General features: G+C 41.6%; 1 protein-coding gene across 8 annotated transcripts in view; it reads left to right on the forward strand.

Moving 5' to 3' along the window:
* HERC2 (HECT and RLD domain containing E3 ubiquitin protein ligase 2) overlaps window positions 1–27,945 on the forward strand; it is a 212,756-nt gene that overhangs the window by 66,852 nt on the left and 117,959 nt on the right. For 4 of the 8 annotated variants that reach the window (XM_054452280.2, XM_063653300.1, XM_063653304.1 and 1 more), the window contains 16 exons: window positions 739–917; window positions 6,547–6,731; window positions 8,369–8,524; window positions 9,200–9,385; window positions 16,483–16,653; window positions 17,037–17,140; window positions 18,125–18,275; window positions 21,024–21,238; window positions 21,512–21,644; window positions 21,752–21,879; window positions 21,972–22,167; window positions 24,820–24,953; window positions 25,492–25,665; window positions 25,743–25,879; window positions 25,991–26,142; window positions 26,935–27,126. In XM_054452280.2, coding sequence (XP_054308255.2) covers window positions 739–917; window positions 6,547–6,731; window positions 8,369–8,524; window positions 9,200–9,385; window positions 16,483–16,653; window positions 17,037–17,140; window positions 18,125–18,275; window positions 21,024–21,238; window positions 21,512–21,644; window positions 21,752–21,879; window positions 21,972–22,167; window positions 24,820–24,953; window positions 25,492–25,665; window positions 25,743–25,879; window positions 25,991–26,142; window positions 26,935–27,126 — 2,593 coding nt within the window. Of the gene's footprint in view, window positions 1–735; window positions 918–6,546; window positions 6,732–8,368; window positions 8,525–9,199; window positions 9,386–16,482; window positions 16,654–17,036; window positions 17,141–18,124; window positions 18,276–21,023; window positions 21,239–21,511; window positions 21,645–21,751; window positions 21,880–21,971; window positions 22,168–24,819; window positions 24,954–25,491; window positions 25,666–25,742; window positions 25,880–25,990; window positions 26,143–26,934; window positions 27,127–27,945 lie in introns of all 8 variants that reach the window. The other 4 variants (XM_063653302.1, XM_063653301.1, XM_063653306.1 and 1 more) reach the window with 3 other exon arrangements.

Raw genomic sequence — 27,945 nt, forward strand, 5'->3', positions numbered from 1 at the left:
GAATGATCCTCCCATCTCAGCCTCCTGTGTTGCAGGGACCACAGACATGTCACCATGCCTGGCTAGTTTTTTGATTTTTTTTGTAGACACAAGGTTTCACTGTATTGCACAGGCTGGTCTCGAACTCCTGAGCTCCAGTGATCCCCCCACCTTGGCCTCCCAAAGTGTTGGGATTACAAGCGTGAGCCACTGCGTCCAGGCTTTCTGGTTTTTGGCCATGTAGAGCTGCCACGATTGTGCTGTGTACAAGTACTTTAGTGAACATATGTTCTCCTTTTGGGTAAACACTTGGAGTGGAATTTGTTAGGTACTGGAGCAGGTGTGTGTTCATAGTTTTCCCAAGTGGCTTTGCCATTTACATTTGAACCAGTGTGTGTGAGAATTCCAGCTGCTTCTTGTCCTTACAAAGCAGCTGGATGCTGCGTGTGTGGGGCAGATCACATTGGGTTTTGTGAGAGCCAGTAGCAGGGTTAAGGATTTTAGGGACTTCACAGAAGGAGGCTGGAGAGCATCAGCAGAGGCAGCCTGGACCTTGATTCTGTAAAAAGAAGACACTGTTTGAAACTGCACAACTGAGTTAGGGTTTCCAACAGGGCAGGTGGGGGCCTCTGGGTAGGTGTGTGCGTTAGCCACAGAGGCTGGGATAGCTTGGCACTGGGGTCAGGGCTCAGCCAGCCCGTGTGTCTTCACACCTGGTAATGAGATCACTTGTAAACAATTTCTGTTTATGAATTACAGGATATTGAAGCCAAAAAAGAAGCACAGAAGGAAAAAGAAATTGATGAACAGGAAGCAAATGCCTCAACATTTCATAGAAGCAGGACTCCATTGGATAAAGACCTTATTAATACAGGGATCTGTGAGTCTTCTGGCAAACAGTGTTTGCCTCTGGTTCAGCTCATACAACAGCTTCTTAGGTAAATCGTAGTAGCTGTATTGTATTGTATGTTATTTATTTACTTTTTTTTGTGTGTGTGTGACAGAGTTCGCTCTTGTTGCCCAGGCTGGAGTGCAATGGCGCGATCTTGGCTCACTGCAAGCTCTGCCTCCCAGGTTCAAGTGAATCTCTTGCCTCAGCCTCTCGCACAGCTGGGATTACAGGCGTGTGCCACCACGCCCGACTAATCTTGTAGTTTTAGTAGAGACAGGGTTTATTCATGGTGGTCAGGCTTGTCTTGAACTCCTGACCTCAGGTGATCCGCCTGCCTTGGCCTCCCAAAGTGTTGGGATTACAGGTATCAGGCCTATTTATTTACTTATTATTTTTTTTTAATATTTATTTTTTAAGACGGAATCTCGCTCTGTTGCCCAGGCTGGAGTGCAGTGTCATGATCTTGGCTCACTGCAACCTCTGCCTCCTGGGTTCTAGCAATTCTCCTGCCTCAGCCTCCCGAGTAGCTGGGACTGCAGGCGTCTGCAACCACACCTGGCTGATTTTTTTATTTTTAGTAGAGATGGGGTTTCGAAATATTGGTCAGGCTGGTCTCAAATTCCTGACCTCAGGTGATCTACCCGCCTTGGCCTTTGAAAGTGTTGGGATTTCAGGCGTGAGCCACTGTTCCCGGCCTGTATTATATTTTAGTAGGTGATTATTGGTTTTCATATTAAGATAGTGAAATCTAGCACAAGGATCTCAAAAATTTGTTTGGTGGTTGAAGGAATATTCTGAAAATTACCTAGTATAGATGTTAGGATAAAGAGCAAACCCTTTTAAATATAGGTGAGAGGAGAAGTTGGAGGGTATGATGATACTCAAAAGTTTTTCACTGAAGAGAAATTCGGGTGTGCAGTAAACAAGTAAAAAGATTCTTACCTACTAATAAGCAGGTGGATGCAAATGAAAATCATCATGGAAGGTTATTTTTAAAACTGGTTCTATCATTGCCTCACTTTACATATTGCAGAGTTATACATACTACTTTGTAAGGTAACTTTTCTTTTCAAAACTAAAGTCAATGTGAAAGAATGGTGAGCATTATTTTGGAAGGCCAGACTAGGAGGAGGTGGGAAGAAGAAGTCAGACAGCCTGTGAACAGAGGCTAACCTTGGCAGAAGCCAAAACGGTCAGACAGTGTTGTGTAAAAATGGTCACTCAAGAAGAGCAAAAAAGCAAGGTGATTTGTGAAAGAGATTTATTAGAAAGTGAAACACATTTGTACCTCTATGTAATAAAAATCTGCTTTTTGTAAACTTGGGCTCCTGGTTTTAGTTTCTACACATAGAGAAAGCAAAGCACTGGCAGGTTGGATCAGGCAGCCGAGCACAGAGCAGGGAGCCCTGGGCAGTGGCCGCAGCTCTCAGCTGGCCTGTTCATGGGGCCAAGGTGGGTCTGTGGTGTGGGGTGGGCCTGTGGCATGGGGTGGGCCTGTGGTGCGCGGTGGGCCTGTTGTCCACAACCAGAAAAACAAACTTAGTGGACACACAGTGAAATTTTGAAACAGGAAGTTGTAGAGCTAGTTTCTATCATAGATTTTAGTAAATTCTATTTTGCAAAACCTTTTTCTGATGTTTGTTTTGTTTTTCTAATCTGACAATGCATATTTCACACATTCTGGTCTTTAACCAATGGAAATAAAGAGAACTAAACTTCATATAGTTTGTGTTAATGGAAAGAGCTTGGAATTTGTTCTCATAAAATTTCAGTTGCAACAGTTGTTCACATAGATGAACTTCCAACACAGTAACTGTAGGAATAAGAATAAAAGCCGTGTTTACTTTCATGGAGTTAATTAAGAATAAGAACATGGATGTTAAAACCTTTGTAATTAAAATGTAAAGTTACATGCAAAGTTTTAAAGTGAGCATTTTTCCAGTGGTGCTTTTCTAAGTTCTTGAATGCCCCTCCCTTTTCTGAGGAGGCTGCTTCATGGGCCGTTGGTGTCTTTGGCAGGGGGTGAGTGCAGGGTTACTGTTGTGGGTCCTTTGTTCTCACGAGGGCAGTGCCCGTTTTCCCCGTCTCCTGCTTGCTCAGACTGTTCCCGTGTGCGGAGAGACTGGCCTGTTTGACCTGCAGCTGTGCTGTTTGAGCTGCAGCTGTGTAGCCTGCCCTGGCCCGTCTGGCTACGCTCAACACAGTTTGCTGATCAGCACTTGAAGTGTATCCATCATAGCTGAAACACTGAATATTTTATCTGTTTAATTTTTATTAATTAAAATGCGGGTTTAAAAACTTGATTCCGTTATTAGGAAGCATTTAAGTATGTTTAGAATCACTTGGCCATGTGAGTCTACTTCATCAACTGTGTATTTTATGAGTCTAAGGGCAGATCAGATATTTTCAGTGCAAATTTCACTGTCCAAATTGAAATGTGCTACATATGTAAGCTACCCTGATGGTTTTCGAAGACTTAATATGAAATAACCTATGTAAAATATCTCAATAATTTTTCTTATAGTGATATCATGTTGAAATGGTAATATTTTCAATCTGTTGGGATAAGTATGATACATTATTAAAATTATTTTTATTTTTTGAGATGGAGTCTTGCTCTGTTGCCCAGGCCGGAGTGTGGTGGCATAATCTTGGCTCACTGTAGCCTCTGCCTCTTGGCTTCAAGTGATTCTCCTGCCTCAACCTCCCGAGCAGCTGGGACCACAGGTGTACACCACCACGCCTTGCTGATTTTTGTATTTTTGTAGAGATAGGGTTTCACCATGTTGGCCAGGCTGGTCTTGAACTCCTGACCTCAAGTAATCTGCCTGCCTTGGCCTCCCAAAGTGCTGGGATTGCAGGCGTGAGCCGCCACGCCTGACCATTATTAAAATTAGTTTTATTTGTTTTTTTGTTTTTTTTTTTTTAACTTTTATTAATGTGACTAAGGACAATTTTTTTTTCCCCTGAGATGGAGCCTCATTCTGTTGCCCAGACTGGAGTGCAGTGGCACGATCTCAGCTCATTGCAGCCTCTGCCTCCTGGGTTCAAATGATTCTCCTGCCTCAGCCTCCTGAGTGGCTGGGACTACAGGTGCATGCCACCATACCTGACTAATTTTTGTATTTTTAGTAGAGATGGGGTTTCCCCATGTTGGCTAGGGTGGTCTTGAACTCCCAACCTGAGGTAATCTGCCCGCCTTGGCCTCCAAAAGTGTTGGGATTACAGGTGTGAGCCACTGCACCTGGCCACGTTTATTAATACAACTAAGAACATTTTGAATTGCACCTGTAGCTCCATTGGTGTCCTGGGCAGGTGGCTCTGTGGTGTCCACACAGGTTCTCCTGTGTCTTCATCTTCGCTGCATGTGACTTTTTGGTTCCTGTGGCATGTGGGGTCCTGTATGGGACATTGGTTCTACAGCAGATTTATAATAAGGATGTACGTACTTAAAAAATACAAAATAAAAAGAATAGACACAAACATAGTTATCACCTCACAAAAATTTTGGAAAGTATAAAAAGAAAAATGCATTCACAGCTTTTCAGCAGCCGATAGTCCAGGCTGTCTTCATAAGCATGGATAAATGTGTCCCTCTCCTGCATGGATAGACACTGTTTTCTCACCTTAAATGTTTGTGATCGAAGGATTCTTGATGTGTTGATTTGGCGGATGCAGTTGTTGAACAGTAGTTTATCTAAAGATTGTAAGAGACTTTTGGAGACATTTCATGTCCTTTTTTCCGTTAGAAAACGTGGGTTGAAGAAATCACTGCTTGACAAAAATATGCCGTGAAAAGCATTTCAGAGTAAATCGTTATTTACCTGCTGGCAAGGAGCCACAGAATACCATTTGCATTTGAAAATAAAGCGCTGTGAAGCTTTCATAAGTAGTGAACCCCAACAGAATTACACGTTTTGATTATGGCTCTAAATTTTGTATTAAATAAATAAACTAAAAGTTTTATTGTATTTTATTACCGTGTTTTGCTCCTTCAGGTATAGCATACATGCTAGATTCTAGACCTGTTTCTTGTGTTACAGTGGTGTTACCCAGGCAGGTTATCAGGTAGTGAAGCTGAAAGGTGATGTCGAGTGGTGGTGGTGAGCCCAGTGAGGGCACATCCTTGCTGTGTGTGATGAGGGCCTGTGGGTTGCTGTGGGATTCCCAAACCCTGGCTCCTCTGTCTCCTGCTTCTGTCCTTACTCACACTGCTGGTGGTTTTCTGGTGCGAGCCACGGGGGCAAGTGGGATTGACAAGCCTGCTGTCACATTAGGAACCTGAGTTAAAGTGGAGCTGAAAGCATGTCCTTGCTCTTGGTGTTGTGCAGAGATCCACTTGTGCTCCTGGCTCAACGGGGTGGGTGGGTTGGGTCTGGAACCAGGCCCTGGTTGGGCTCTCCTCCCCTCCGTGTTCCCATGTCCTGTCTGATTTGCTTTCACACTGACATAAGAGTTACTTTCCTTAGGCCAGGCGTGTTCACTCACGCCTGTAATCTTAGCACTTTGGGAGGCTGAGGCGGGCGAGTCATGAGGTCAGGAAATCGAGACCATCCTGGGTAACATAGTGAAAGCCCGTCTCTACTTAAAAAAAAAAAAAAAAAAAAAGTTAGCTGGGCATGGTGGCGTGTGCCTGTAATTCTCAGCTACTCGGGAGGCTGAGGCAGGAGAATCACTTTAACCCAGGAGGCGGAGGTTGCAGTGAGCTGAGATCGTGTCACTGCACTCCAGTCTGGCAACAAAGCTAGACTCCGTCTCAAAAAAAAGAGTTACTTTCCTTAAACACACAGAAGGTGTTATTTTCCTATCATAACCTTGGTGGGTTGGCATTGCAGACTCTGGTCCCACAGCCTGACATTCCATTACCTGCACTGTCTCTCCCTTGCTTCCTTGTCTTGTTCTCCTGCCCTTGTTTCTTGGTGTTCTGCTGAGGAACCAGAAACATTCACGGCTCTCCTAACTTTACCTTCTGGGAACGTATGTTTCTTCTCTTCTCTTCTCATCTCCCATGGCTCATGGCTCAAGTCACATCACAGTGTTGGAACTGGAGCCTCTTCTACTTTCTTCGCTGCCGTGCTCTTTGGGCACCTGCTTTGGTCTTCCTTCCTGGACTCCCTGAGCCCTCGGCACCTGCTGCATGGCCCACCCCAGTGCTGCTTGCGAGTAAGGGCTCAAGGTGGACTTGCAAGGCAGATACAGCAATGCAGGCGAGTCTTGTCTTGAAGAGTAGTATCACATTGCTGTTTGAAATGCAGCTTTGGACAAAAAATAATGACACTGTGTTTTTTCTTTCTAGAGGGTTAGATATTTCTATATTAGCCTCATCAATATTTTAAATTTCGTTGTCTTAATGTTTACATTCCTTAGACATTGGGAATGCGGAAGTATTCCTTTGGAAGCAAGATCCTCTGCAGTTTGGACCACTGCACGCAGCTCCATAGGTGCACATTAGTGAAGCAAGAGGGCATCATTATCTTTTTTGAGTCTTCCGTACCCTTCTGCTCTGTTTTGGCTGAGGTTGCGCTTATTGGACACATTTGGGGAGGGAAGCCAGCTGCAGGTCATCATGTATGATCTGTGTTTGTGATACTAGTTTGTCATAATTTACCCCATCCCTTTTTCTTTTTAATAGAAATATCTTGTTTAATTTTGTAATCCTCTTCTTTCCTGTATAGAAACATTGCTTCTCAGACTGTAGCCAGATTGAAAGATGTTGCCCGTCGGATTTCATCATGTCTGGACTTTGAGCAACACAGTCGTGAAAGATCTGCTTCATTGGATTTGTTACTGCGTTTTCAACGTTTGCTTATTAGTAAACTTTATCCAGGAGAAAGTATTGGTCAGACCTCAGATATTTCTAGTAAGTTGCTTAAAATGTGAAAGTGTCTTGTATGTGATCGGGGCTCGTTAATTTAGGCTTTTGAACGTGTCTATCCTATATGCCCAGATGTGTAGTTGTTATACTACTAAATGCACCAATTTTGGGGCTTCATTTTGCATCCACTTTATTGAGTCAGACCTTTCTATAATAGCCTCGTTAATATTTTTAATTTTGTTGCCTTAGTATTTAAATTCTTTAGACATCAGTAATGACACCCTGTATGTTCAGTTTAGTCTTACCAAAGATTTATCAGATTTGTTCCATGTGCTATGGAATGCTGGAGACTGGCATGATGTAGGAAGTAAACAGTGACATCCTATTCATATGTCACATGGGGGAGCCAGCTGGGTGGAATGGGAAGAACTGTTGGAGAAAGCCTGGGTTTCAGTTACAGCTCTGCTTAATAGTTTAGACATTAGACCAAGTCTAATGGGGCCAAAGACTTCTCACCTGCAGACTTGGGATAATCCCTGAGGCAGCCTGTGAGGATCAGAATAGAATGGTGTGTAAGTGCTCAGTGCTGTGCACTGTCGAGGGAATGGTTCCCCTCCTTCAGCATCCAGGGCAGCGGCTGGCCCTCCATCATGAGGCTTTCTCTGTCAAGGATGGAAAGGTCTGCTGCTTCCATTAGTAGTTTTGTAGCTATTTTTTTCCCAAAGTAACTTAATTACTTTCTGAAGAGTTAGGCTCTTGTCAGTAATGGAAACTTTCAGGTTTCAGTAGGTGAGTTGATAGTTTGAAAGAGGTGACCATCTTAAAGACAAAGTCACAAGGACTGAAAAGCTATTAAGAACCATGTAGGAGGCTGGGTGTGGTGGCTCACGCCTGTAATCCCAGCACTTTGGGAGGCCGAGGTGAGCGGATCACAAGGTCAGGAGTTCAAGACCAGTCTGACCAACATAGTGAAACCCCGTCTCTACTAAAAATACAAAAAATTAGCTGGGCGTAGTGGCAGGTGCCTGTAATCCCAGCTACTCCGGAGGCTGAGGCAGGAGAATCGCTTGAACCCAGGAGGTGGAGGTTGCAGTGAGCCGAGATCATTGCATTCCAGCCTGGGTGACAAGAGTGAAACTCCATCTCAAAAAAAAAAAGAACCATGTAGACAGAAAAACTGAAGATTTTATGGAGCAGAAAAGTACCTAACTTTGTTTTTTGGGAATAATTTACAAGCTTTTAGGAAACATTTGTGTACTGGATATAAAATTTTAAAAATTTAGAGCTGGGTGTGGTAGTGCATGCCTGTAGTTCTAACTACTCAGGAGGCTGAGACAGGAGGATCACTTGAGCCCAGGGGTTCGAGTCCAATCTGGGCAACATGGTGAGACTCCGTCTGTTTAAAAAAAAAAACCTTTAAGTTAAATTATGACTTTAGTGTTTATACACCCAAAATTTCTAGGTACTCCGTAGTGCAGGGTATAAAACTTGACATAAAAACCCTGTCCCTCCAGTCACATGATATAGAAAGAGCGCAAGGACTAAGGGTTAACAGGCTTCTGTTTGAGAAAATTATTATAGGTAAAAGATGTGTAGATGAGAGTAGCATCATGGAGCAGTTAGTTTGTTTACAAAGAAAAATTTTAGTAGTGAAAATGAAAATTTCTCAATCCTTCTTCAAGGTCCAGAGCTAATGGGTGTTGGTTCCTTGCTGAAGAAGTACACAGCCCTCCTGTGCACGCACATTGGAGATATACTGCCTGTGGCCGCCAGCATTGCTTCTACCAGCTGGCGGCACTTCGCAGAGGTGGCTTGCATTGTGGAAGGGGACTTTACTGGTACCTTTTGTTTCCTGCTTGTGTACATGTTTATTTTAGGAGATAGATGAAAGCTAAAGTGTCTTCTTTGCTGATCAGCATGCCTGCATTTACTCTCTAAATTTTCTGGGCCTCCTGCCCTTTCACCTTCGTTTTGTTTTTTTAGTTACTGACAGTTCTGTTGTTAAGCCAGCTGGTATGGGACTCATATCACTTTAAATGTAATTGGTAATTTAGATTTATACTTCCATTATTGACATTTCAATAATGAGGTCAAATGTAATTGTCTAATTTTATTTTGACAGCATAATAAAAATTAGGTACCTATTTAAGGATCTTAAAAATTCTGATATTACCTGGTATGTTTTAACTTTTTGAGGTTAGAGCATTATTTTTTAGTGTTTTTTCCCTGATGATAAACATATCAATAAACATTTAATTTTCTGAATAGAAGACTCTTAGTTCATAGTTCTGTGATTGAAATACGGTGTTTTGGAAAATATTTTTGTAATTTAAAGGGTTCTGTTTAATAGCTATACCTGTCTCAATATAAAATATAAGACAATCCTTTAGAAATATGCTAAAGGACAAATATTTCTTATTTTGTGACTTAGCAGAATTTAAACACAGAACAAGTTTACAAATAGCTTTTATAGGATAAATACTTATTTAAATCTTCTTATTTCTTAAATGTAGGTGTTCTCCTTCCAGAACTAGTAGTTTCTATAGTGCTTCTGCTCAGTAAAAATGCTGGTCTCATGCAAGAGGCTGGAGCTGTACCTCTGCTGGGTGGCCTGTTGGAACATCTGGATCGGTTCAACCACCTGGCACCAGGAAAGGAACGGGATGATCATGAAGAGTTAGCCTGGCCTGGCATAATGGGTATGGCGTCTTAAAGGACTTTTACTGAGGAAAGTTGTATTGTCCTTGTCTAACCTATTCTTGCCTTTCAATTTGAAAGAATACTTTACAAAGGAAGACCAATTATTTGCCATTTCTACTGATGGTAGTATAAGTAAAAAAAGAAGATAATCCAAATCAGAAGAAATTTGGGTCATATATATATATTAACCAAATATATGTGTGTTTATGTGTGTATGTGTGTGTATATGAGTGTATATATATGTGTGTGTGTGTGTGTGTGTGTATATATATATATATATGTGTATATATATATATATATTTTTTTTTTTGACACTACATCTTGCTCTGTTGCCCAGGCTGGAGTGCAGTGTCATAATCTCAGCTCACTGCAACCTCCGCCTCCTGGGCTCAAGTGATTCTCTTGCCTCAGCCTCCTGAGTAGCTGGGACCACAAGTGCACACCACCATGCCCAGCTTACTTTTGTATTTTTAGTAGAGATGGGGTTTCACCATGTTGTCCGGGATGGTCTCGAACTCCTGACCTCAAGTGATCCACCTGCCTCTGCCTCCCAAAGTGCTGGGATTACAGGAATGAGCCACTGTGCCTGGCTATATTTCGGTTATATTTAAGGAAGATTTTTCCATTAGTAATCCTTGTTGAGTACTGAAATGAAATTTTACAAAATCGTGGTGCCTCCAGAAGGTGCTGTTGGGGTGGTTATCTGTGGTCCAGCTCAGGAGGCAGAGATTGATATGGGAAGACTCTCCAGAGTCCTCTGGTTGTTTGATGTTAGTGAGATGCAGAATTCCTGGAGTCATCTGAGCACAGTGCATCTCAAATTGGAATGAGACTTATCTTCTCAATGTTTTGAGTTTTGGGTTTTTGAATCTAAGTCACCATGCTTTCTATGGTTCTAGCTTCCTGGACTCAGAATCAGTCAAAATCAGGGTTAAACTTTGATTTACATGAAATCTCAAGCTGGGTGGGCTTTTTTTCTTCTCGTGTTTTAGACCATCATCCCCCTAACGTGGGAGCTTAAAACAAGAGGTGGCAGTTGTCCTGAGGAAAACAGCCCCAGGACATTGAACATGGTTTTTTATTTTTAAAACAGTCAATACTTTCAGCACCATTCTTCCCCTTTTGTTAAGGAGTGAGCTTAGTCCAATGTTATTTTGTCTCTCTATTATCATACGGTTGAGGGGCATTCATTTGATCAGATCAGCAGCTTACTCACTGTAAAGCCTCTTGAAATTGTGATAAGTAACACATACACAAAAGTACCCGGTAGATAGCTGTAATTGATCATAGAGAGAACTGTGTCACAGCCATTCAAACCTTAGCCTGGATGGTGGCAGGACCCTCCCAAACTCTGACTCATTTCTCTGAAAAGTGCCCTTCCCCAGGCTGTGTGGTCATCGCCACCTTACTTCTGATCGTCTTATACTAAGTTCTTGTCCCTACCCAACATCATTTTAATTCTGTCTGTTCTCGGAGTTCATATAAGTGGAACTAGATGGTATGTACCTTTTGGTTTCTGAGCTTCACCCTGTTATTGAGTTCTTTCATTTTTATTGCCATGTGTAGTATACTTTTGTTTGAATATACAACAACCTATTCATTCTACTTGTTGATGGAAATGTAAGTTGTTTCCAGGTTTAGGTTAAAGTAAATATGTTACCTTTTTTTTTGAGGCAGGGGTCTTGCTGTGTCATCCAGGCTGGAGTGCAATGGTGCAATCATGGCTCACTGTAGCCTTGACCTCCCAGGCTCAAGCAGGTCCTTCCACCTACGTGGGACTACAAGCATGCGCCACCATGCCTGGCTAATTTTTAAATTTTTTGTGGAGACACGGTCTCCCTCTGTTGCCCAGGCTGGTCTCAAACTCCTAGGCTCAAGTGATCCTCCCACAGTGCCGACATAAGAGGCATGAGCCAGCGCTCCTGCCAATACGTTAACATTCTTACATCTGTTTCTTTCATCATTCTTTCTGTCTGTTTCTTGGTGGGACTCTTGGTTTGTAGAGGATGCCTTTAATACAGAATGCCAGTTTTCCGTATTGTGCTGCTACTCATGATTGTGCTGCTACTCATCTCCACTGCAAAGTGAGAATTCTCAGTGTTCCACTTCTGTGCCAAGACCTAGCATTGCTAGCACTCCCTGTTTGAACCATTCTGGTGGGTGTACACTGGTATCTCATTGTGGTTTCAATTAGCATTTTCTAGATTATTAGTGAGGTTTGATACCTTTTCATATGTGCATTAATCAGTTGGAAATTCTCTTTTGTGAAGTGCCAATTCAAGTTTTGTGCCCATTTTTCTATCTGGTTGTCTTTTTTTCTTTTTAGTCATTCATGTGAGTGTTACTGTATATTTGGGATATGAATTTTTGGCTCTATTTCTGATGGAGCTTTTTCTCTCACTCAGGCCTGTATAGTCACTTAAAAGTGTTTTCTGATGAACAGAAGTAATATTCGTGAAATCCAGTTTGTTTCTATTTTAATGTTGTTCATTTTGGGCCTTAAGAAATCTTTTTCTTACCCAGATTTTCTTTTACACCTTAAAAGTTTTATTGCCTTAACTTTCATGTTTAGAGCTATAGTGCACTTGGACTTGATTTTCATGCATGTTATGAGATAGGGGTCACATGTCACTTTTTTTCCATGGGCATTTTGTCCATAGCATCTTTGTGCCAGCACCTTTGGGTGAAAAGACTGTCCTTGGTCACTCTTCTGGGGTGTCGCCTTTGTCTGAACCAAGTGATTGTCTATACTTGTGTCTGGTCTGATCTTGCAGCTTTTCCCCTAGTGACTTATTGCACTTGCTAGGACCTGTAGTGCACTGTGGAGTAGAAATGGTGACAGTGTACCTCCTTGCCTTTTTCTTAGTAGCAGAGAAAAAGCTTTCCAGATTTCACACAGAAAGTATGATGTTTGTTTTAGGAGTCTCTTTGTAAGTACTTTTGAACCTTAAGAATGTTTTCTTCTGTTGCTGCTTTGTGATGCAGTTTTAACTATGATTGGGTGTTAAGTTTCATCACATGCTTTTCCTGCATTACTTGATCATATAATTTTTATTTTTTTCTATTAATGTGTGAATTACTGACTTTTCAAATGTTGACTCAACCTTCCATTTCTGGAATAAAACTACTTTGCTCATAATATTGGTCATATGGATAGATATTTCTGGTCTTGGTTTGCTATTTTTTAAAGACAGTTTTGCATCTGTAGTTGTAATTTTTCTGGATTTTGCATGTCATTTTCCTCATAATTTTTCAGTGACCTGTAATTTTATTTTCTTGTAATGCCCTGCAACTTGTTGTTGTTATTGGTAACCACCACCCCTTTACTAACAAAGAAGCTATAATTCAGGAAGAAGATAGGTCCCATGCAACCTGTTAGTTTCCATCTATCCACCAGAGAACATTAGCTTGTCGAGGGAAACACTGGCTGATGGATCCGATAGTAGGAAAACATAATAGACATTCAGGTTTTGGTAACCAAAGTTGCGCTAATCTTGTAGAGTGAGTAGGAGAATGTTCCTGCCTATTCTTTTTTTGGAAGGGTGTGTATAAGATTGGTAAAATTTGCCATTTAAGTGTACCATTTAGTGGCATTAAGTACATTCACATTGTTTTACAGCCATCACCACCACTCATCTCTAGAGCTTTTCATTTTTCCCAACTGAAACTATGCATCTATTAAACACCAATTTTCCCTAGCACTTGGCAACTACCATTCTACTTTCTGTCTCTGAATTTTACTACTTCAGGTACCTCATATACATGGAACCATACAGTATTTATCCTTTTGGGATTGGCTTATTTCACTTAGCATGTCTTCAAGGTTCATCCGTGTTGTGGAAAGTGTCTGAATGTCCTTAATTTTAAGGTGAAATCATATTCTGTTATATGAATATGTCACATTTTGCTATCCAACCATCAGTTGATGACACTTGGGTTGTTTCCATCTTTTGGCTATTGTGAATAAAGCTGCTATGAATGTGGGTGTGTGTATCCATTTGCATTCCTTCTTTTTTTTAAATTTTTATTTGTTTATTTTTTTTGAGATAGAGGCTTGCTCCGTTGCCCAGGCTGGAGTGCAGTGGTGCGATCTCGGCTCACTGCAGCCTCCGTCTCCCAGGTTCAAGCAATTCCCCTGCCTCAGCCTCCTGAGTAGCTGGGACTACAGGTGTGCACCACCATGCCCAGCTAATTTTTTGTGTTTTAGTAGAGATGGGGTTTCACCATGTTGGCCAGGATAGTTTTGACCTCCTTACCTCGTGATCTGCCCACCTCGGCCTCCCAAAGTGTTGGGATTACGGGAGTGAGCCACTGTGCCCGGCCTGCTTTTACTTCTTTTGGCTATATAGCCAGAGGTAGAATTGGTAAGATTATATGGTAATTTTATATTTAATTTTTTTGAGGAGCTGCCATAATGTTTTTCAGAGTGGCTGCACCATTTTATGTTCCTGTCAGTAGTGTGCAGGAGTTCCAGTTTCTCCACATCCTCACCAACACTTTTTTTTTTTTTGATAGTAGCCATCAATGGGTGTGAAGTGGTATCTCATTGTGGTTTTGATTTGTATGTCCCTAATGATTAGTGATGTCAAGCATCTTTTCATGTGCTTATTGACCATTTGCATACCTTTTTTGAAGAAATGTCTATTCAAGTCTTTTGTCCGTGTTTTAATTGGGTTTTTTGTCGTGTTGGGTTTTAGGAGTTAATTATATATTCTGCATAGATATGATTTGCAATCTGTTTTGCATTCTTTCAGTTGCCGTTTCACTCTTGATAGCCTCCTTTGATGCACAGAAGTATTTGATTTTGATCAAGTCCAACTTACCTATGTTTTTCCTTTTGTTGCCTGCGCTGCTTTTGGTGTCCTATTCAAGACATGTCACCAAATTCAGTGTCATGAAGTTTTTCCGCAGTGTTTTCTTCTAAGAATTTTATAGTTTTAGCACTTATTTTTAGGTCTCTGATCCATTTTGAGTTAGTTTTTGTGTGTAGCATAAGGTAAGGGTCTACCTCTATTCTTTACATGTGCATGTCTGGATTTCCCAGTATCAGGCATTGAAAAGGCTCTTCTTTCCCCATTAAGTGGTCTTGGCTCCCATGTCAAAAATCATATGACCAAATACGTGAGGGATTGTTTTTGGGGTCTCCATTCTATTCCATTTTTCTATATGTTTGTCTCTCCAGTGCCATACTCTTCTTTATTATTGCTTTCTTCTTTCTTAGGGTTTAATCTGCTATTTTTCTTGCTTTTTGAGAAATGAATACTTATTAGCACAGTGTTGTTTTTGTAATCTGTTTATTATGAAAATTTTCTAACATAGATAAAAGTAGAAAAATAGTAAAATGAATCTAGCTTCAACAGGTGAATACGTTCCCCTCTCATACTTCTCTGTATTGTTGATTGATTGGATTATTTTTATTTTATTTTTTTTTTTAATTTTTTTTTTTAGACAGAGTCTCGCTCTTTCACCCAGGCGGGAGTGCAGTGGCGCGATCTCGGCTCACTGCAAGCTCTGTCTTCCAGGTTCACACCATTCTCCTGCCGCAGCCTCCCGAGTAGCTGGGACTACAGGCGCCCACCACCACGCCCGGCTAATTTTTTGTATTTTTAGTAGAGATGGGGGTTCACTGTGTTAGCCAGGATCGTCTCGATCTCCTGACCTTGTGATCTGCCCACCTTGGCCTCCCAAAGTGCTGGGATTACAGGTGTGAGCCACCTCGCCCGGCCGATTGGATTATTTTAAAGCATAACTCTGTCTTTAAAACATTTTAAGGCATTTTACCTCTTAATGATAAGGATTTTAAAAAACCCTACAATATCATTATCCTGTCTATAAGATTAACAGTGATTCCTTAATCTAACATGCAGTCCATGTTACATTTTCCTGGACTATCTCAAAAATGCCTTTTTTAGGTGGTAATTTTGAATTAGGACCTGAGCACGTTCTCCGTGTTGGCATTGCTTGACATATGCTTCTAGTCTGTTTCTCCAAACAGCATGGCTCCAGGCCCTCCTCTCCCTGTCTCTGATCATACCGTTTTCTTTTTCAAAGAAGCAGGTTGGTTATTTTGGAGAACTTCACATTTTCTGAACTTGGTTGATTGCATTCTCTTATTCTAGACCAACATGTTCTTCTGTTAGTTCCATTAATCTGCTGGTTAGATCTAGAGGTTTGGTTGGATTTGAATTCAGTCTCGTTGGGGTGGTGTTATGTCTGGAGTCATGCTGCATGCTTTCTGTTGGCTTAGGAGGCCTGTAGTGCTGGATGGCTCCCGCTTTAGTTCTGTGAACTAGACCAGGGAATTCATGTGCTGCGTGTCCTCTATAAAATCCCCACCAACCTTGCCCTCTGCTGTCTGGTTAGCAGGAGGTACAATGTGTACAGGAAGGACATAGTCTAAGCTTGACTTCTTGAACTGCCACCTCCCTTTAACTATTTTTCGTAATATTGAGTTGGTATCCTAGCACTTGCATAGGTGACCACCACTCAGGTTTTCTTTTTTTGAGTATTTTTATGAACTAATAGACTTTTATTGATTTGGTGTTTCTTTTCTTTTTTAGCTTTTTCCCTCTAATACACACATTTAAAGGCGTAAATGCCCTCAAGCATGCATTTAGTTGTATGTCACCAATTTTGATCTGCAGTATTTTGATTATTAATTGAACACATTTTCTAATTTTCATAGTCATTTTTTTCTTAGAATTTTGGGTTACTTATAAGTGTATTTTATAATTTTCAAATATGTGGATGAATTTTCTATTTATTTTGAATGAATTTTTGAAAACCTGTTTCTAATTTAACTGCATTGTAGTCAGCACACATGCTCTGTAACTTTATTTCTTTGAAATCTGTTGAGATTTGCTCTGTGGCCTGGCATGGCCCGATTTGATATTCATGCTGCCTAGATTTTTTTTTTGAAGCATTTTATATTTAATAGAATTTGCATGTGTGGTATTAGTTTCAGAGCTAGGTATGTATTTCTCCCATTGTGATTGTGGATTTGTTTATTTCTGCTTGTAGTTCTTTCACACAGTTTGTTCTTTTCATTTTACCTATTGGTTGATGGATGGACTGATTCTGGTTTCTGTATATACAGAGTCATTTTTTACAGGTCAGAACTGTAGAAATAATGAGGAAGTGACACTTATACGCAAAGCTGATTTGGAGAACCATAATAAAGATGGAGGCTTCTGGACTGTGATTGACGGGAAAGTATATGATATAAAGGACTTCCAGACACAGTCGTTAACAGGAAATAGTATTCTTGGTAAGATTACACTTCTTATTTCCTGGTTAAAAGTTACAGCCTGTATCATTCTAAGCAGAGTATTTGGCTTATAAATGATTTCTTTAGTTTTGTGCCAGCCCCCGCATACTTTAATGTATCGGTGGCTTTGGTGTCTGTCTTATCAACAAATTGAGCACATTTGAAGAATTTGCTTTCATTATGCATTTTTGTTTTAATACTTGGAACTCATTTCAAGTTCTGAGTCGGCCCCGGCAACCCTGGGAGACAGTGGGAGGTCATTATACTCTGGTAACCCTCACTTTTGAGTTAAGCACCTAACTTATTTCCTACTCACTATTTCTCCTATAGCTCTCCAGGCAAGCTGAATTGAACTCATGTTGCTTTTTCCCTTTTTGTTTCAGCTCAGTTTGCAGGGGAAGACCCAGTGGTAGCTTTGGAAGCTGCTTTGCAGTTTGAAGACACCCGGGAATCCATGCACGCATTTTGTGTTGGCCAGTATTTGGAGGTGAGGCTGTATGCCTTGAGTGATGCAGAGGATGGCAGGGGATACCCTCTGTGTGTTTGTGATAGGAATATTTGGATCTAGAAGTACTGATATCTGGGTCTTTTGGGGGGCATTAGGGATAAATATAAAGATCCTTTAGAAGTTTTGTCATAAATGAATTTACATTTATTCATGTTAAGATCTGTGATGTACTGGTCTTGAAAATTTGTTTTTTAAATGATCAATTTGTAAGAAATATAGACAGTGTTCCACAAGAAAAGAGGTTAAACTTTGGTTTTATGTAGAAATTTGGAATGGCTTATTATCTTGAGGTATGTATTTTTTGGGAAGAACTATGTAGAAGTGTAATTCTTTACAATAGAAATATGTCCTTCCTATGTATTCACGAACACATAGAATTTATATATTGGGATTAGCTTTCCAGGTATCCACAAGTAATAAGATGTATTAAATGCCATTAGGGCAGGGCTTAAAACATTTTATGAAGGGGAGAATTAACTTTGCTGTAAATATCTTCTGTGACTGGAAAAGTTGAACTCTTGCTTTTTTCAGATTTTTATTAGAATAAATTTCATTTCCTCTACATGTGTGGTCACAGTCCACTAATACTTGTCATCGAATACTTGTCATAGATTTGTTGCCCAGTGGGTTCTTTGTGCATGTAACAATTTATTATACTTTCTGAAGTGTGGTGTACAGTCACTTTGGAAACTGATTCCTAAGGAATATTCTAGCCAAATCACGTATCTGTGGTTTAGTTTTTCTGCAGTAGGGCTGTGCGGTTGCATTGGGCATGTGGGTTTATGTGGTATCTGCTGTTACTTGGGCACAGCAGCATCAACTCATTACAGGATGGAGGGGCAGAACGCCCAGAGCACCCCTGGGCTCACATGCGGTACAGTTGCAGGACAGAGCTGTCCTTTTGGTTTTATGTTTTTAATTAATTCTGTTTCCTCAGATTGATGATGAAATTTATTTTTCCAGCCTGACCAAGAAGTTGTCACCATACCAGATCTGGGGAGTCTCTCTTCACCTCTGATAGACACAGAGAGGAATCTGGGCCTGCTTCTCGGATTACACGCTTCCTATTTAGCAATGAGCACACCGCTGTCTCCTGTCGAGATTGAATGTGCCAGTAAGAAAATCTTTGCTTTTTGCTGATCAGCAGATTATTTTTTTGAACTGTAAGTTCCATTAAGAGTGGGAGAGGTCCAGGCACAGTGGTTCATGCCTGTAATCCCAGCACTTTGGGAGGTTGTGGCACGTGGATTGCTTGAGGTCAAGAGTTTGAGACCAGCCTGGGCAACATGGCAAAACTCCATCTCTACACAAAACACAAAAATTAGCCAGGCATGTTGGCACGTACTTGTAGTCCCAGATACTCAGGAGGCTGAGGTAGGAGGATCGCTTGAGCCTGGGAGGTTGAGGTTGCAGTGAGTCATGATCATACCACTGCACTCCAGCCTGGGTGACAGAGGAAGACTCTCTCTTTGAAAAAGTAGGAGATGGCCAGGCGGTGGCTCATGCCTGTACTCCCAGCACTTTGGGAGGCTGAGGCGGGTGGATCACCTGAGGTCGGGAGTTTGAGACCAGCCTGGCCAATGTTGTGAAACCCCATGTCTACTAAAAATGCAGAAATTAACTGAGCGTGGTGACGGGTGCCTGTAATCCCAGTTACTCAGGAGGCTGAGGTAGGAGAATTACTTGAACCCAGGAGACAGAGGTTGCAGTGAGCCGAGATCGCACCACTGCACTCCATCCTGGGTGACAAGAGTGAGACTCTGTCTCCAAAAAAAAAGAAGAGGAGGATTCAACACAGTTGATGATGATAAAAATAATAATAAGGATAGTGAGACTCAATCAGGTAGAAACAGCTGTGAGTGGCTGTCATGTGCCCTCATGGTCTGTTGCTGCAGACGAAGCTAAAAAGTGTGCAGGAATGTCTACCCGTCTACCCTGTGGTGCTCTCACATATTGCAGCCTCTGCCTGATGGGCCCAGCATGGCTTTTGTCTCCCTGCATGCCCAGAAATTGCACAGAATGTGGATCAGCTGTCCTCTCAGGGAACAGCATTCTACCTGAGGACTGCGTTTTTACCAGACCAGGCTCAAGTCAGTTATAGTTCAGGATGGCAGCCTTTGTAACCACCTAAAGTAATAAGTTCCTTCCTGTCTCCTAAGATGGGTTTACATTTTCCTTCATGTAGTTGTGCATTTCCCATCTGTCTGTCTGTCCGTCCATGTGAGCAGCTTCTGTTGAGCAGTTGTCTGGTGCAGTTAACCATGCGAGGTGTTCAGGATGCAGTGATGGATAGGACACGCCTCTGCTTTCTGGTGCCGTTACCATGCGAGGTGTTCAGGATGCAGTGACGGATAGGACACGCCTCTGCTTTCAGCTGCTGCTTGTTGATGAGCCAGCATTCTAAACAGGTCACGTTACAAGGTGGTGAATGGTGAAATGGAGACGTTCATACGTGGTTCTGGGAGAAGAAAGGCTTCACATTGGCAGCAGTCCTGAAATTGTGTGAGGGAGCATTCTGGGCAGAAAACGCAGGAGTGTCAAGGGCACTGCTGAGAGGAGCAGGGCTTTCCTGCTGCTTGCGAGAGTGGGTGTGGCAGAGGCTTGCGGGGAAGGAGGATCTTGGTGTCCACACAGCCCCCCTGTTGGGTGGACCTTTGTGCAGTGCTGGGTGCTGGGCTGCCTGTGGTGCCCTCTGAGGTGTCTGCTACCCTCCCTCCTCCTCAAGGCTCATTGCTTGCCAGAAGATGGGCTTTGTTTAAATTGGCAAGGAGGGCAGGGCTGGCGAGCTCCAGGGCAGAGGGTGCCATGGGCCCTGGCAGGTGGGTCCCATCCACAGGAGGATCAGAGGCTTATCTTGGAGCAGTAAGGAGGGGCTGTCCTGTGCTTAAAGAGAGAGGGCCAGAGAGAGTCGGCATTGGATTAGTGTTTCAGAAGAACGAATGTGTTGGGTTGGGGAATGCTCCTGAGTGCTCTAAAATCTAAATGTCCAGTAAAAGAACACTTAAGTGCATCCCCGCTTTGATTGCTTGGATTTGGAGCAGTATTTGATAACACAGATCGTTAATAGAGATCTGTAGTGGTGCACTCCCTCAAGTTGCCATAAGCGGTAGTAATTAACATTCGCACTGGCTGATCCCGTGCCTTGCACCACGCACAGGTCTCCTTTCCAGTTCATCGGCCCTCCCATCTCCAAGGATCTATCCTTCATTAAAGATTGTGTGTTTGTTAAATATTTTCTCCTTTTCGTTCCTTTGTAAGTGCTCTAGGAATACGTAGCCTACCCTGAGGATGTAATTCTTTGTAGAAACCCTTCAGATGTGCTGTTCCCTGCCTGGATACTCAGCGTCTGGGTCTTATTCCTCATCTTAGCTCAGTTGTTGCTTTCACAAGTCCCTTACTGACCCTCAGAATAGCGGTGGTCTGTCTTCCGGTCTCCCTGGTACCCCCATAGTCATCCGTTGCACATAGTTTCGGACTTGAAATCCTGTGATTATTTGTGTCAGCAGTGCCCTTTGCTGCCTTCCTTGTTAAAATGTGCAACTCAGTCTTCACACGGTGTCTGTGGAACCAGGCAGCTGCAGGCAGAGCACAGGTGTCCAGAGAATGTTGGACTGGAACTACGATCCTGAGTTCTGATGCCATGCCTGAGGCGTGTGGAATCACCAGAAAGTGTGTTCACGTAGATAGAGGAATTATAAGTCAACCTGTGTAAACATGTTAGGTGGAGCTCTTTCATATGAATGATGCTGAATTTCACCTTCTAAATTCAGTGTTCAGTTGAGCATCTTTTTTTTTTTTTTTAGTATTTATTTTGAGTTGTGCACTTGAGTTTCTCTTTCATGTTTGCATGTGCATTTTCTAGAATGGCTTCAGTCATCCATCTTCTCTGGAGGCCTGCAGACCAGCCAGATCCACTACAGCTACAACGAGGAGAAAGACGAGGACCACTGCAGCTCCCCAGGGGGCACACCTGCCAGCAAATCTCGACTCTGCTCCCACAGGCGGGCCCTGGGGGACCATTCTCAGGCATTTCTGCAAGCCATTGCAGACAATAACATTCAGGATCACAACGTGAAGGTGAGCTAGGCCTGCCCCCACTGCCACCTCAGTGCTCTGTTTATCTGAGGACTTTGACATAGGAATACTTACGTGCTCTTTGGTTAACACAGCACAGACTTTGTTTCATGTATTATTTGGAGGGTTTTGAGGTGAGAACCTGATTGTGTTAACATGCTAGCGAGGTGTCAGAAGCATTACTGACTGCAAGTGCGTCAGAAGCTGTGACATGTTTAAGATTTGTGAAGACTCACTGGGTGGCCCTGAAGTTACCTCCAGCTGTTTCTGTTGCAGGACTTTTTGTGTCAAATAGAAAGGTACTGTAGGCAGTGCCATTTGACCACGCCGATCATGTTTCCCCCCGAGCATCCCGTGGAAGAGGTCGGTCGCTTGCTGTTATGTTGCCTCTTAAAACATGAAGATTTAGGTATGGAGCTCAGTATCTGTGTACTTTAGCTACACTGCAGATTCCTCGACTAACCTGCGGTACATATTCATTCCTTCCTTGCCCTTCTTTTAAATGTCTTTTTACAGGTCATGTGGCATTATCTTTAGTTCATGCAGGTGCACTTGGTATTGAGCAAGTAAAGCACAGAACGTTGCCTAAGTCAGTGGTGGATGTTTGTAGAGTTGTCTACCAAGCAAAATGTTCGCTCATTAAGGTGATAGATTTTAATTCTTTTTATTCTGTGCTTTGCAGACAGTTGCTGAAATATTTGTTGTTAAAGTTGTCTTTTCCTGGTTAACTTTGCAGACTCATCAGGAACAGGGCCGTTCTTACAAGGAGGTCTGCGCTCCTGTCATTGAACGTTTGAGATTCCTCTTTAATGAATTGAGACCTGCTGTTTGTAATGACCTCTCTATAATGTCTAAGTTTAAATTGTTAAGTTCTTTGCCCCGTTGGAGGAGGATAGCTCAGAAGATAATTCGAGAACGAAGGAAAAAGAGAGGTAAGAATGTAAAAGGACAGAAGATACTATTAAAGCATGTGCTTCACCCTGCCACATTGGATCTGTGATTTCAGAGTGAAGTTTCTCTACTGTTGATTACATGTGACATTTCTACCTGCTGCCATCATTTTTATGTGTAGTTATGATTAAATACAGAGATCTCACTTATTTTTCCAAGCAATCAGACAATGAGGCAGTTTAGGAATTGAGTGTGGTATGATTTGATTACTAGTAAATTGATGTTGAAAACATAAATAATCTTTACTAAATTAATGGGAACAAGGAAGTATTTTTATTTTATTAGTTATCCTGGTAATGAGATATAATGGGAACATTTAAACTTATTGCCGTTCTTCTAAAGATATGTTTTTTGTTTGGAAATATTGAGTATTCTGATACATGGAGAATTATAAAGGGAAGCTAAAAGAGTTACTGACATTTTCCTGGAAGTAGCTGTGTAAGGGTACAGAAAAGTCTTTTTGCATTAAATCCAAATTTGAATAAAAATGCTTAGAAATTATAAAATAGTTTAGAATTTAGTCACTTGTGATTATAAATAAACTACAGAAATTTCTGATTATATTCTTTTTTTTCTTTTTTTCTTTGAGATGGAGTCTTGCTCTGTTGCCAGGCTGGAGTGCAGTGGTACGATCTCAGCTCACTGCAACCTCCACCTCCCAGGTTCAAACGATTCCCCTGCCTCAGCCTTCCAAGTAGCTGGGATTACAGGCACGTGCCACCACGCCTGGCTAATTTTTGTATTGTAGTAGAGACGGGGTTTCACCATGTTGGCCAAGATGGTCTTGATCTCCTGACCTCGTGATCTGCCTGCCTCGGCCTCCCAAAGTCCTGGGATTACAGGCGTGAGCCACCGTGCCTGGCCTCTGATCATATTCTTATGACTTATACTGATTTACTCACAAACCTGCTTATTGAACAGTATTAATTACTGAGTTTCTGATGGGCATTTTGAACAATAAGCTTATGAAAGACTAAAGTGTTTTAGAAGCCATCCTAATTTGATTGTTCCTGAACAAACCCTACACCATAACAGCCTGTCTGAATCCGAGGGGTGCTCTGGATCAGGAAGTCACAGCAGTCACACTTCTGTGATTCCTTTAACCCAGGCATGCAGGAACTCAGCCCGGGCCCAGGAGACAGGCTGCCTCAGCATGAGGGAGGGAGACTCCACCATTTGCCATCTCATATCCGTGGGTTCTGAGCCCACACTGTCACTTTTAGAGTTTCTTGTGGGTTTATAGATTTATTGTGTGTTGTTTCAAGCTGATTTTCTTTTTTTTTGGAAATTAAGTAACTTGAAAAGATTAAGTGATTAATATTCCTGTTGCTGTGTCAGGGATCCCTGAGCCTTCTCTCAGGCTTGATGATTCACTAAAAGGACTCAGAAGAGCTGTTATACTCACAGCTGTGTTTTTTTACTGCAAAAAGGATACAGATTAAAATTAGCAAAGGGAAGGGTGCATGGAGGGAAGTCCAGAGGAAACTAGGCACAAGCTTTTGGTGTCTCTCCCCAGTGGCATCACGTGCATGTGCTTAGCTCTCCCAGCAACAGTGGGTCACATCATGTGTGAAGAATTGTTAACCAGGGCAGCGCACCTGAGCCTAGAGTCTAGAGATTTTGTTGGGGGCCAGTCACATACACAGGCAGTGCCCATGTGACTGACCTCAATTACTCAGACTCCAATGCCCCAGTGCAAAAACAAGTGGTCCCTCGCAAGTCACGTCATTAGCATAAACTACCTGGCCAGACCACTGCCACAAGGTCCTGGGTGTCAGGTATACCAAAAAACTTATCAGTCAGGATGTTCCAAGGGCTCAGAGCTCAGCTCCTAGAAGAAGGACCAATCCTGAAGGGACAGACCTTCCTTGGGAATTTGCAGGGTTTGAGCAACCCCGGCCTGCTGTGTTAGCTCTTTACTGCCCAGGTGTATTATCATGTTGCTTATTTTTTATATTATATGCTAAAGAGATTTAGACCAAAAATTTTAAAAGAGATAAAATATAGGGAGGAAATTCCACATATCACAGTGAATTCAATTGATTCAGTTACACAGTAACAGAACCACTGAACTGGACCAGGGTGGACAAGCCAGGAACTGTGGGCCAAATTCCACCTCTTTCTTGCTTTGTGTAGCCCATGGACTAAGACCTTTTATTTTTTTCCAGTTTGAAATTGTTTTTTAAAAATTAAAAGAAGTATATTATTTTTGACACATGAAAATTACATGAAGCTAAAATTGTAGCACCATAAATAAAGTTTTACGGGAGCACAGCCACACCTGTTGCTTTATCTGTGGTTACTTTTTGTGCTACAGCAGCAGAGTTGAGTATTTGCAACAGACTGCATGGCCTGAAAGACTCAAATGTTCACTCTCTGGCACTTGAGGAAGAGCTTGCTGGCTGCCGGGCTTCCCCTGCTTCGGGGCTTCTCCCCTAGTCGCACTCTCACTTTGTCTTTTTGTTCTGCCAGGGTGATCATTTCACTCTTGTTGTTGAGCATTGCAATTTATAATGTTGTTCAGATGTTTATTTGAATGAAATATTTGTCCTTCATGCAAATCTAAGTATTTCTTAATTTAAAATTATATTTAAGTGTATAATTTTTATAGTGAATGATGTTTTAAAACACAGTTCCTAAGAAGCCAGAATCTACAGATGATGAAGAAAAAATTGGAAACGAAGAGAGTGATTTAGAAGAAGCTTGCATTTTGCCTCATAGTCCAATAAATGTGGACAAGAGACCCATTGCAATTAAATCACCCAAGGTGCAGTATTTTCTGTGATTCTGAGGCTGGCTGAATAGAATCATAGCACGTAGCAAAGGAATCCACAGTCTTGTACCTCTGTACCTGAGCATCCAGAGGGAGGGACGGGTGGTTGTTAGAAATACGGCCCCAGTGATGCTTCATGAACTTGACTTATGATGTCCTGGTCAGAGCTGTAGCTGGAGAAGGGTTTCCTTTTATTTTTGGTAGTAGATTGTATCATTAATTAGTCACCATTCATTCCGTAAATATATTCTTTGTTCCAGAAACAGTGCTGGGCCCTGTGGCTATTAATATGAACCATAACTTAACTTTGTATGCCAAGCTAGCCTGTTCCAACATATATTAGTATAGAGATTATAAATTCACTTATAAGTATATTTATAGCATAGTTTTAAAACCATGTATTACTAAATTTAACATATTTTAACCAATTTAAACCTATGAGCATTATTTATATTTTACTTGAATAACTTTTAGAGCACAGTTTAATATTAAATAGGGTAGACTAATGATGAAAATTGTTTTCCTTTGTTAGGACAAATGGCAGCCGCTGTTGAGTACTGTTACAGGTGTTCACAAATACAAGTGGTTGAAGCAGAATGTGCAGGGTCTTTATCCGCAGTCTCCACTCCTCAGTACAATTGCTGAATTTGCCCTTAAAGAAGAGCCAGTGGATGTGGAAAAAATGAGAAAGTGTCTACTAAAACAGGTAACATTTGATGAGAAATGCATGTCTGCATTGGGTAATATACATAACACTTAACTGTATGCATTGATATTTTGCAGTTGGAGAGAGCAGAGGTTCGCCTGGAAGGGATAGATACAATTTTAAAACTGGCGAGCAAGAATTTCTTACTTCCATCTGTGCAGTATGCGATGTTTTGTGGATGGCAGAGACTTATTCCTGAGGGAATCGATATAGGGTAAAACGTTAGCATATTTTTCTTAATTAAGGAAGCTGCGGCAACAAAATGTTGTTCTGTAACAGAAGTCTGGCAGTGTCCCGAGTCAAATTCTTTATCTTTATTTGAAAGGGAACCTCTTACTGATTGTTTAAAGGATGTTGATTTGATCCCACCTTTTAATCGGATGCTGCTGGAAGTCACCTTTGGCAAGCTGTATGCTTGGGCTGTTCAGAACATTCGGAATGTTTTGATGGATGCCAGTGCCAAATTTAAAGAGCTTGGTGAGTCAACAATTGCATCAATGTTATTTTATAGTTTGCCTTTAATTATATGTTGTGGAAACTTGCAAATGCCAATATTTGCTTTTGAGAAGACTTTAATAAGTTTGTACTTTGTACTTGTATAATCTGTGCTGCTATCAGCTTTCTCAGATTTTAAACAAAACTTTAAAATTTAGCAGGAGACACAATGTTGAAGTACTCTAGTATAACATTTTTACATTTTGACATTTTTATATGTATCACCACATATCCTAAAGTGTCTGTGTCCTATATTAATATTTATTTTCTGTATAGTTTGAGCATCTACAGAGAGTTGATTAGATTGGTTTTGTGGAGGAAAAGGGAGACATAACTTTTACATTTGAAATGGAAGGAATGGACTAGGGCACCAGGGTATTCAGAGAGCAACATGCTAAGTCCTGTAGACAGATGGAACGACCTGTGCATAGAATGCAGGGGGTAGGCCCATCGTGCAGCATGACAGAGCTTGCCCACTCAGTGGAAAGCCCTGGAAAATAGTCAGATGTTTAAAGTAATCGCCCGTGCTTTCTGCATTACGTTTATTCTTGTATCCATGCACAAGAAATGTAGGTGGGTGTCAATGCTTATTAGTCAGATGTTTAGAGTAATCGCCCGTGCTTTCTGCGTTACGTTTATTCTTGTATCCATGCACAAGAAATGTCAGTGGGTGTCAGCATAGTCAGATGTTTAGAGTAATCGCCCGTGCTTTCTGCGGTACGTTTATTCTTGTATCCATCACAAGAAATGTCAGTGGGTGCCAATGCTCATTAGGTATCCAGCCGGTTCCCCTGCAAACCATCACCAATGAGAACCCATCGGGACCAAGCCTGGGGACCATCCCACAAGCCCGCTTCCTCCTGGTGATGCTCAGCATGCTCACCCTGCAGCACGGCGCAAACAACCTCAACCTTCTGCTCAATTCCGGAATGCTGGCCCTCACGCAGACGGCACTGCGCCTGATTGGTAGGTCTGCACCGGCTTGAGAGCCTTTGGGAAAACGTCAAGATTTTGCCTTGATTTCTTTTCTTTTCTTTTTTTTTTTTTTTTTTAAAAAAACCTTTTTGTAAATTATGGTAAGACACAAATAGCAGAAAGTGTACCATTTTAACGTCGCAATTCAGCGGTATTAAATACATTCACGATTTTCTAGAGTCATCACCACTGTCTAGTTGTAGAACTTTTTCATCACTATAAATGCACCCGATTTAGCCATCAGTCCTCACTCCCCTGCCCTCCAGCCCCTGGTAGTCACAAATCTGCTTTCTCTGTCTATGGATTTGCATATCCTGGATATTTCATATAAATGGAATCATACCATTTGTGGCCTTTGTGTCTGGGTTATTTCATTTGGTATATATCAGTACTGTATTTTTATGGCTGAAAAAGATTTCATTGTATGAATATATAACATTTTGTTTATTCACTTATCTGTTGATGGACATTTGGGTTGGTTTTGCCTTTTGACTTTTGTGAATAGTGCTGCTAGGAACATTTATATACAAATACTTGTTTGAACACTTGTTTCTAGTTCTTTTGATTATACACCTAGGACTGGAATTACAGGGTCATATGGTACAACTGTGTGTACTTACTAAGAAACTACCAAACTTTTCCGCAGTGCCGTATCATTTTTACATTCCCACCACCAGTGGGCAGGATTCCAGGGTTCCAGTTTCTGTACTTCGCTGCCAACACTATTTTTTGTGGTTTTCTTTTTTTTTTGGATTAAGGCCATCCTAGTGGGTGTGAAGTGGTATCTCATTGTGATTTTGATTTGCATTT

Source organism: Pongo pygmaeus, chromosome 16 (assembly GCF_028885625.2).
Source record: "Pongo pygmaeus isolate AG05252 chromosome 16, NHGRI_mPonPyg2-v2.0_pri, whole genome shotgun sequence".
Classification (NCBI taxonomy): domain Eukaryota; kingdom Metazoa; phylum Chordata; class Mammalia; order Primates; family Hominidae; genus Pongo; species Pongo pygmaeus.